General features: G+C 64.8%; 1 protein-coding gene across 1 annotated transcript; it reads right to left on the reverse strand.

Annotated features, from left to right (window-relative positions):
* Positions 1-1,715: 1,715 nt before the first annotated feature.
* RNPEP (arginyl aminopeptidase) lies at positions 1,716-10,058 on the reverse strand. The gene is made up of 12 exons (XM_032203004.1): positions 9,980-10,058; positions 6,861-7,279; positions 6,505-6,645; positions 4,959-5,107; positions 4,189-4,305; positions 3,842-4,077; positions 3,468-3,581; positions 3,219-3,331; positions 2,884-2,992; positions 2,531-2,755; positions 2,118-2,260; positions 1,716-1,983 (listed from the first exon to the last, which is right to left on the reverse strand). Exons 1-12 carry the CDS (start codon positions 10,056-10,058, stop codon positions 1,816-1,818), a joined length of 2,013 nt encoding a protein of 670 aa, XP_032058895.1. The 3' UTR covers positions 1,716-1,815.

The raw sequence follows: 10,058 nt of genomic DNA on the forward strand, positions 1-10,058 counted from the left end.
TTACACGATTGACTTGGCTTTCATTTTGGAGAAAATTAAGCGAAAAGAACTCTCAGCTTGATGAAGGTCACTTTGGTAAAAAATAAATGTCTGTGCTACAGCTTGTTACTAATTTTACACCCAAGTGTCTTCGTTGCAGGAAGGTGAGTGACAGCAGCGTGCCCTTCCCAGCCCAGCCACACGCGTTAGCAGTAGCTGGCAGTTGGGTGGAGAAGGTTGATGGGGCAGGTTCACGCTGCCTTTCCTGCTGCCTTAGAAACGTGTGTGAAGCAGAAGGCAGCCCAGAGGTAGTGCTACTCTGCTGGGCTTCTTGAAAGGGAGAAGCTGTTATTTTACTTAATCCAAGGGAACTGCTTTGTGGACCACTTGATCCCAGCTGAGGGCTTGCTCAGGTGAGTCCGACCAGAGGTGACATATACATCTGAGAGCCAAGGACTCTTTTTCAGCCTGGGGGATTATTTCCAGTTGCCTCAGAGCTAATGAAGTCTCTTTGTCAGGGGTTGTGTTAATTGTGCCAATGAGCTACGTTTTCCCTGGGAAAGCAGGGTTGCTAATGGAGCAGGTTATAAGCGACAAGTAATAATACTAAAAGTGATTTTCAGCAATGCTGAATCCACTAGAGGACACCCATTTTCCAAAGATGCACAGCCTGGTGAGGAAGGTGACTTCATCCGTGACTTCAGCCAGCCCCTTGGACTATTTTCTCTGATGATTTGGGGTTTGGAGTTTATTTCTGAGCGCATCAGCGATGAAATGTGCGCTCTGCACCCTCAGAGCTGGGCGCTGCAGGCATCTTTGTTTCGGAGATGGTTTTGGCTCAAGTGCTCCCAGCCCACCATATAGCACACCCTGCCCAGCCACTGGCCTTGGGGGCCTTTGTGGCCAGCTGGATCCCAGGGTTCATGGTGCTGGCATGGCCTCGGGCAGCTTTGTGTTGGAATTGGGCTTCAGGGAACATGCTCTTGGTCTTGCTTTGGTGGGGACAGGGACCTACAGAGCTGTCGAGTTTGCTCCTTGTCCTAGTCCTGCAGTCTCCCTGTGTAGGCCACGCTGGCACTGTAAAGCCCTCAAATCGTGTTTTACCTGCATCGTTGTCCGTCCTCTGTGGGATTTACCCCAGCAAAAGGCCCAGGGCTGGTTCCACGCGGCACCGTGGCGGTGTCAGCTCGCGTTTGCTGTCAGCGCCTGGCTGCTCACCAGCACAGTTATTCTCCTGATGGAAAGTTCTGCCTAAAAGCCCATTAGGCTGTGCCTGGGCTGGAGCCCCCACGTCCATTACCACTATGCAGCTGCTCAGAAATGTGTCAGAGTCGCTCCCTGCATCTCAGGGCCTCGCTTAGGGGATGGTCTTGACCCAGCTGCTGCTCCTGCACTGCAGGTTCATGGGGCCAGGCTCCATCCTCGATCCCTGCACCGAGGCTGGAGGGCAGATCCCGCACTAAGCTCCCCCTTTGCTCACAAATCTGTGGGGTTTGTCGCGCTGCCAGCCTGTGGCAGGGCCCTGTTCTGCCCAGGGCAGAGGTGGCACAGCAGGGACGGATTCTGCCCTCCCCAGCCCCAAAATGAGCCCCCTGGACCCCCAGCAGAGGACCAGAGGCCTCCGTGCCAGGCCTATCCCTCCAGGCAAACCCCGGGGCCTGGGAATGGTTCCTGGCCAGGAGGAGCACAAACTGCACAGGGACTGCTGGAAATACTTAAAGCACAAAAAAAAAAAAAAAGGTAAAAATTATAAAATTTAATAAGGAAATACGCGCAGGGAGACCTCACGGAGGGCTTGCCCCAGCTGGGCAGGGGCAGGAGCACCCCCTTCTCCGCTCACTCCTTCTCTGCCCCCTCCAGGCCCAGGATCTTCTTGACGTAGTTCTGGACGTTGACGTGGAGCTGGGCGGCCGTGGCCGAGAAGGTTTCCATGGCCAGCGCCCGGGCCGCCTCCGAGCCGGCCCACATGGCGCGGTACAGGGGCAGGGTGTACTTCTGCTTCCCCTGCCCGAGAGAGACGCGGTCAGGGCCCAGCCTCCTCCACCGCAGCACGGGGAGGGCTGGGGATGACCAGGGTGGGAGTCCTGTGTGTCCCCCCCCCGGTGTCACCCTCGTCCCCTCAAAGGGACGGGACAAACCTGGCTGTGGAGGAAGTCCTTGACCTTGCTGTACTCGGGCTCGTGGTGGTTCTTGAGGATGATCTGGCACCAGCGCAGCCGCAGCTCGGCGTTCTGGGCCTTGGAGATCTTGGGGTACATGGCGCTCAGCCTCTCCATGTTGCCTGCGGGAGAGAGCCATCGCCTCTGCTCGCCCAAATCCTCCCAGCCCCACAGGGCTGGGTGAGGCCGTGCCGTTGCAGCCCTTGCTTGGCACCGGGGGCAAGGAGAGGCAGACACGGGTGGTGACACCACAGCCGAGCCAGCCTGGGGACACACATGTCCCCTGGGGCCATCCCCAGTGATTTGCACCAGCACAGTCCAGCAATGCCCTCACATCCCCGGCCACCAGCCTGGGCCCTGTGTGATGCCACCCGCAGGCGCCAGGCCCTCACCTTCGGGTAGGGGCGACTTCTGCAGGAGCTGGTCCAGGAGGTAGACCAGCTGGTACGTCTTCCAGCCCGTGATGTCCACGGCTTCGATCGCCTCCACGTTCAAGCTCTCGGCCGCCCACAGCTCCGCCAGCTCGTCCGCCGGCTTCATCAGCTGCTGCCCCGGGGAGAGGTCGGGCAGGAAGGGCGGCCAGCCCGGCGTGTTGAGCCAGCGATCGAACTCCAAGCCTGAGGTGGGGCAGGGAGGGAGAGCTGAGGGGGGCCCCGCTTGGGCAGAGCTCGGTTCGCACCTCGGCAGCCCCACGGGTGAGGCGAGGTGGTTGTGGCACACGAAGCTCGCACCGCCCCGCACTGACCTGGGCGCGAGTCCACGCCTTGCTTCTTCAGCTCGGGGAAGTATTCCAGGAAGAAATTGAGGGCATCATCCGCTGTGATGCTCTGGAACTTGAACCGCTCCACGTAGGCCTGTGGGGACAGCCGGGGTGGGCTGCCACACACGCTTGCTGCCTACCCCTGGATCCCCCAGCGTGTCCCCGAACACCCCCTGGGACCATCTCTGTTCCCCCCTCTCCTCAGCCACCCAGCTCAGCCCTTCCTTCCCGGCTCCCTGTGCTTTTTCCTCCCCCCGCAGCATTTCACATCTCCCAGCCCCAGTTTTGGGCCAAGCTCCCCGTGCCGCTCCTCCACCGACCTGCAGGAAGGCGTCGAACTTGCCCTGGTCCCCCACGAGGTGCGCCAGGTAGCTGACGAAGCAGAACCCCTTCTCGTAGGGGGTCTCGTTGTACGTGTCGTCCGGGTTGACGCCTAGCAGGGGAGAAGGGAAACCTCTCGCAACCCATCTGCTGCTCCGCAAAACGAGCGGATTCACCCTTTCCACACAGAGCAGAGCCCTGCGCAGCCTCGGGCACCACCAGCACCGCCCGCGGGGGCTGCCACGGACCTGGCTCGATCACCACCCGGAGCTTGTTGAGCGGATGGTCCTCCCCGGTGTTGTCCATGTGCTGGCGCAGCAGGGCCCTGCCCGTGGCGGCCTCCAGGCAGGTGTACGCTGAACCTGGAGGGGACAAGCGGAGGAGTTTGGGGACCCCAACCCGCACGCAGTGAGAGCGTGACGGGTGCTGCTACCACGGACAAGCAGCGTGAGCCTTGCTGGCTGGGGGAGCAGCTGCCGGGCCAGCCCCATCGCCGGGGGAAGGAGGTGTTAGGGTGGGAAGCATGCAGGGCCCTGGCCCCATGTACAGCTCTCGGATGGAGGCGCAGAGCCCGTGGCACGGACCCCAAAACCCCGCAGACCCCCCGGGCACGGCCACGCACCGTAGACCTCGGTGGAAATGCGCCTCTGCGCGTACATGGTGAAGCCCTCGTTCAGCCAGAACTCGCCCCAGGTGGCGTTGGTGACCAGGTTCCCGAACCAGCTGTGGGAGATCTCGTGGATGATGACGTCCACCAGGGAGCGGTCCCCGGCCAGCAGGCAGGGCGTCACGAAGGTGATGCAGGGGTTCTCCATCCCGCCGAAGGGGAACGAGGGCGGCATGAACAGGACGTCGTACCTGGCAGGGAAGGGCTGGCAGCTCGGTACGGAGCCTCCTCTGCCTGCAGCTGTGGTGCCCAGGGCCAGGGGATGCTCCGTCCCCAGCCCCATGGAACAGAGCCCCTCATACCTGCCCCAAACATAGGGTCCGAAGAGCTTCTCGCCCACGGCCAGGAACTCCTCGATCACCCCGTCGTACTCCTTCTTAGCAGCCTCGATCAGGCAGGGCTCGGCCCAGACACGGCTCCTGCAGCGACCAACAGAGCGATAAAAGGGAAGGGGGTCCCTCCAGACACCGAGGAGCAGGGATTTGGGGGGACATTCAGCCCCACTGAGCGACCCCTCTGAGTCGGGGCCTCTTCCAGAGCCAAGCAAGTGCCCCCACAGAGATCCCCCCACCCTGCCCCGATCAGTGCATGGTGTCTGCAGCAGGAGGAGGCAGCGCCAGGGGACCCTGCAGGACAATCATGGGGCAGGCAGAGACCTCCTGCAAGTCGCGGGCTTGGCCAGCGCCAACAAGAGGCAGCGATAACCAGGAGGGGACTTTCACCCCGTTGCTTCATCAGGCAACACCCGCACGTGTTTATTCTGCGACAGCATAAAAGCCTGGTGATAAATGAAGCTAACGAGAGTCCAACTGTTGCAATCTCTTTCCTAGTCCGAATGCCAAAGGGCTTTTACACGGGTGCTGGAGCAGCCGCGAGCTCCAACGAGCAGCCTGGGGAAGAGACGTGGGACCTTTGCTTGGCGGGGGGGGGATGTGCTGCCCTCACCCACGTGCACAGGGCCAACACAAAGCGCTGCCCAGGACCCCTCCGTGGCCAGCAGAGCTGGGCTCCACAATAAGCAGCTGCTCCCACAGCCGTGATTAACGCTCAGGTTGCTCCTGCAGGCGCTTACCTTGGGCCAACTTCAGCAGACACAATGTCCCCAACAGCCAGGGCGATCAGGTAGGAGGGGATGGGATGGTCCATCTTGAAGACGAAGGTGTTGTCCTTCTGCTTCTCCCAGGTCGTGGCGCTCATCACTGCCGTGAAGCCCTCGGGGACCTGGAAACGTGGACAAAACGCCCATCATATCTGCGCTGCACAAAGCAGGGTGTCTGCCAGCCCGGCGGGGGAGTCCACAATGCATCCCCCGAGCCAAGCCCCAACCACGGCATTGGGGACAAAGCAGCTGAGCACAGCAAGAGGCACACGGTGAGCCCCGGTGGCACAGGGTGCAGCAGGGAGCAGCGCAGGGAGGCAGGAAGCAGTGTGTGCCCTGCAGAAAGCAGCTCTCCTCCCCGTCCTTGCACAACAGCTCGTTATCCCGGTTCGTCAGGCCCCAGTGAGCTCTGCAGTGGCTCCGCCAGCCCGGTGGCTGCAGGACAGGCAGGAGGTGAGGCAGGAGGTGAGGCCGGTGGGGCTGGGGAGAGCACGGTTCCTGCAGCACCGATCCCTGCTCCAGGGTTTTCTAACACATGAGCCCCGTGCTCACACTTCGGGAGGGAGCTTTGCTCCAACTTTCAAGGAAGAATTTAGAGCAAGAGGGAGAAAAATAAAGTCCTGCATCCCCAGCCGATGCCACGGCCTCAGTGTGCCACCAGCGTCACAGCCCCCAGCAGCATCCTTCACCCCCCGCAGCACCGCTGTTGGCTGCGCTCCCCCAGGAGAGGGGACGAAGCTGGGTGTGAGCGACTTGGTTTGGGGTTAAACAAAAAGGGGAAGGCACCCGCTGCCTGCTAGGGGACCGAGCTGGGTGCTCCACGGTAAGGATTCAGAGGAATTACTCAGGCAGCTGCATCCCCACGAGGAGACATGAGAGGTTCAAGCACCCAGCTAATCCCAGCTGCTCCCTGGCACCTCAGCGTCAAGCGTGGAGCATTTTGGCAGCCTCACTCGGAGGCAAAAGCTGTCAGCACACCACCCGCTGCCACACACAAACCAGAGGCTGCAGCAGTGGCCAGGGAAGGGGGAGAGGAGCGACTCAGGCCGGGTGTACTCATAGAGGAAAACAAAGTAGAAGCTAAATACTTGTCACTGCCTTCTCTGCTGGGGGCCTGCAGGGGGAATTTGGGGTGTAATGCTCCAAATTGTCTCGAACCCATGGCCGCACGGGCTGTGGGCAGCACTCCTGCAGCACCCGAACGCTTCCACGTGTCCGGGGCATCCTGCCCCTCAAGCACCTCTGGGTGGGAGCACGGCGAGGGCTTTGCTCTGGGAGAGCTTCGGGGAGGCGTTGGGGTTCGTGCCCCGCGCCCCTCCCGGGGAGCCGCTTACCTGCACCGTGGCTGAGTATGTGCATTTAACTGCTGGAGTGTCAAAGCCAGGGAAAAAGGATCTATTCAGGACGGCCTGGCCTTGAGTGTACATAAAGGGCTTCTGCTTCCCCGCGGTCTGCTCGGGGGTGAGCCAGCACACCTGGCGAGAGACAAGAGACAGCGCTGTGAGCGGCGGGGCTTTACCTGGACCCGTGCCGAGTAGGTGCTCTTCGTGCCCGGGGTGTGGAAGCCGGGGAAGAAGGACCTGTTGAGCACAGGGAAGCCAGAGGTATAGAGGAAAGGCTTCTCCTTCTGGGCAGTTTGGGAGGAGGCCAGCCACGACATCTGCAGCACAGGGTGGGGGGAACAGCGAGGCGGTGAGGGGGGGCAGCGGGGTCCGCTCGCCACCCGGCACCCACCTCGCTCCCCAGCTCACCCCACGCCAGACACCTTCGGGACAGCGCGGGACCCAACCCTAAACCCCAAAACCCTTTCTGCGGACCCTCCCCGGCCCCTCACCCCCCCCGTGGCCCTTCCCCAACCCCTCGCCCCCCTCTCACCCCGGGTCCCTCGCCCGCCTCGTAGTCGATGCGCAGCGCCAGCAGGTCCCCGGGCCGCGGCTCGCGGGGCAGGGCGATGCGCAGCGCCGAGCCGTAGCTGGCGAACGGGAGGTTCTCGAAGGGCAGCTCCTGCCCCCCCCCGGCATCGGCATCGCTCTCGGCCCCGGGGGGGCACTTGGGGGGCAGCAGGGTCGCCCCCCGCACCTCCAGCGTGGGGTGAGAGTCCAGCACCAGGGCGCGGCCCCCAGGGCGCACGCAGCGCAGCTCCAAGCGCGCAGCCCCCCGCAACCGCCCCGCGCCCCCCCCCGAGCCGAAAGCGACCCCCAGCTCCAGGTGCAGGTGCAGCAGCGAGAAGGGGGCGGCCGCTGCCCCCCCCGTGGCCGTGGCCGTGTCCCGAGCCGGCTCCGCCGCCATGGCTGCTGCGGGCAAGGGGGGGGGGGAGGGAACGGGGAGGGGCGGGGAAGGGGGCGGGGGGTGGAGAGGGGGGGTGGGAAATGGGGGGGAGCTCCGGGGGGGGCGGGAGCCAGGGGGGGAGTTTATGGGGGGTGGGGGAGTGGGTTCTGTGGAAGGTTTTGAGGTTGCGGGATTTGGGGGAGGGGAGGGGGGAGAAGGTTTGGGGGGGACCGGGGGGGTTCCGGGGGCTGCGGGTTCTGGGGGGGGTGGGGGGACACATGTGGGGGGTGGGATAAGTGTGGGAGACCCTTGGGGTGTGGGTCCCGGGGGGGGGGGGAGGGCATGGGGGGAATCGGGGGGGCTCCGGGGAATGGAGAGTGAGGGGGGGACCCGTGGGGAGGGCGCATGGAGAGGGGTCCCGGGTGGAGAGGGGGTCCCGGGGGGGGGAACCCCTGGGGTGGGGGCTCCGGGGGCGCCGTGGTGCTGCCCCCCACCCCCCCCAGTGCTCGGGGCCGTTCTGCTGCGGGCCGGGGAGGGCCGGGGGAGGACCGGAGGGGCCGGGTGGGGCCGGGGGGGGCCGTCCCTGCGCGGCTCCTCCCCGCCGCTCCCCGCTCCCGGCGCTGGCTTCGAGTCCGCGCCGCTGCCGCGGGGGAGGCGCCGGGAGCGGAGCGGGGCCGGGCGGCGGCGGTGAGTGCTGGGGGGGTCCGGGGGGGGACAGCCCCGAGGGGACACCCAAGGGACACGCAGGGGACACGGGGCCGTCGGGGCAGGGTCCCCCCGGGGGGCCCGTTCCTTCAGCCCGGCCCGGGAGGTGCCGGGGGTGCGGGGTCCCCCCCTCCCGTGTCCCGGTGCCCCCCTCCCGTTGTCGCCTGTCCCCGGCTCGGGGTCTCCTGGGGGAGCTGCAGGAAGCCGGGGGGGGTAAACTGAGGCACGGGGGCTCGGTGCGGCTCCTGGGCTCGCCACCCCCAGCCCTGCTCCTGCCTCAGTTTCCCCCCCGGGCATCGCTCCCCGTCCCACACGGCCCCATGGTGCGGGGTGTGGGGGGGGCAGGCTGGGGGCTGGGTCCCTCTCCCCCTGTGTTTGGGGTCCCGGAGCGGGATCCGGGCCTCATCCCCTGCTCTGGGGGCTTCCAGGTGAGCCCCGGCGTGCGGGGAGCCACCAAAACGGGAACTGGGACAAGAACAGGGACAGGGATGGGAATGGGGCGAGGATGAGGATGGGGGGTGGCGGGGCTGGGGGCGCAGCCGGGGCCGCTGCGGGGAGGTGGGGCCGTCCCCGGGGGGCAGCAGGGTATAAAAATATCCGAGCTGGGAGCTTTTCCTGCCCACGGACAGGATAAAGGTGTTTCCGGGCCCCGCAGGGGCTGAGCGGGCCGGGGGCCAGGTGTCCCCGTTCCCCCCCTGCCTCCCACCCAGGGCACAGGGGGAGCAGCGTCGGTCCCTGGGCTCTTGGGGTTCAGAAATGATTCCTGGGGGGGCCAGGAGCTGCTGTGGGGGCCGGGTGACGGCCCCGGTGTTTCTGCAGGCAGCGCTTGGGGAAACTGAGGCACAGCCTGCGGGTTGGCAGCGAGCTTGGCAAAGCCTGCAGGTCCTCCTTGAGTGCTCCTGGGGGGGCACAAACCAACCCCAGCCCCCCCCCCGACCGCTCCCTGGGGCTGAGGGAGGGTCCTGAGCCCTGCTCGTTAGCAAGAGGCCCCTTGACGAGCTTTGTGCTGCCTGAGCAAGGGCTCAGGTGGTGGCACTGGTGTCCTGGCATCCTCTTCCCTCTGGGTTATGGGAATCTGGCTCTGCCCGTCTGTGCTGTGCTGCAGGGGGCAGGTTTGGGGTGGGAGCCGGGTGTGGGCACCCCCCGGGGTCAGGGCAATGCCCACACGGGCTGGGGGTGGCCCTGCGGAGAAGGGTTTGGGGACGTTGGTGGCAGAAAGAGTGGCCGTGAGCTGGCAGCTGCGGGGCCCATGGCAGGGGGCTGGAACCAGCTGGGCTTTAAGGTCCCTTCCGCCCCAACCATTCCATGATTTCCCCAGTTCCCTGATGTTCCCCTGGTGGTGGGCACTGGTCTGTGCTGGGCAGAGCTTTCCCACGCTGCCACCAAAGCCACATCCTGCTGCGGCCACCCAGGCGGGGACACCCCCGTGGTGGTGGCCTCGTGGGAGCCTCAGGGGCCAGGTTTTGGGGGCTCTGGGCATCCCGGGGCACCCAGCACGGCCACCCTCAGCAACGTGTTGGGCTGTCAGGGTGGGGGCACAGGGGTGGTCGTCCCCATCCTCATCCTCAGCTGTCACCGGACACGGCCCCTCGGTGCGGATGCGGCCGGGCCGCGTCACCTCCGGCAGCGGGGCAGCGGAAACTCCCTCGGTGTGGGGCTGGGCATTGACTCACGGCTTCTCCTCCACCCCTTCCTCCATCCCCCTACAGGGTTTTCCTGGTTTTTCTCTCCCCTCTCCCTCTCTGGGCTCTTTCCAGGACATCTATGCCATGATTTGGGCAGGGGAAGCTGGAGCACGGCTCTCGTCGCTGCGGGCAGGTGGGGTGCTCAGGGGATGCTCAGGGTTTACTCAGGGGATGCTCAGGGTTTGCTCAGGGGATGCTCAGGCTCTCCTCCAGGAAAGCTGAGCTTCCTCCACGAGCAACCGACCCACAGTCACTCTGAACCGCGGCGATCAGTTTGAAGCTGGGGGCGCAGCCCGGCTGCTTGCGCTCCGAACAGCAAACGCAGCGAAACCCCACGGTAATACCTGGCTAACGAGGTGTTTGCGTGGCCCTCGCGGCCCCTGCGGATTTGCAGCTCGCTGGAAAATCCACTCAT

Source organism: Aythya fuligula, chromosome 25 (genome assembly GCF_009819795.1).
Source record: "Aythya fuligula isolate bAytFul2 chromosome 25, bAytFul2.pri, whole genome shotgun sequence".
Classification (NCBI taxonomy): Eukaryota; Metazoa; Chordata; class Aves; order Anseriformes; family Anatidae; genus Aythya; species Aythya fuligula.

Bases quoted from the DNA above. Each gene is read 5' to 3' on its own strand.
- RNPEP (XM_032203004.1), bottom strand. From the start codon at position 10,058: ATGAGTGGATTTTCCAGCGAGCTGCAAATCCGCAGGGGCCGCGAGGGC. The intron at 4,078-4,188 runs GTATGAGGGGCT...CTTCCCTGCCAG, and splicing joins GGACCCTATGTTTGGGGCAG to GTACGACGTCCTGTTCATGC. The intron at 1,984-2,117 runs GTTTGTCCCGTC...TCTCTCGGGCAG, and splicing joins AGGACTTCCTCCACAGCCAG to GGGAAGCAGAAGTACACCCT.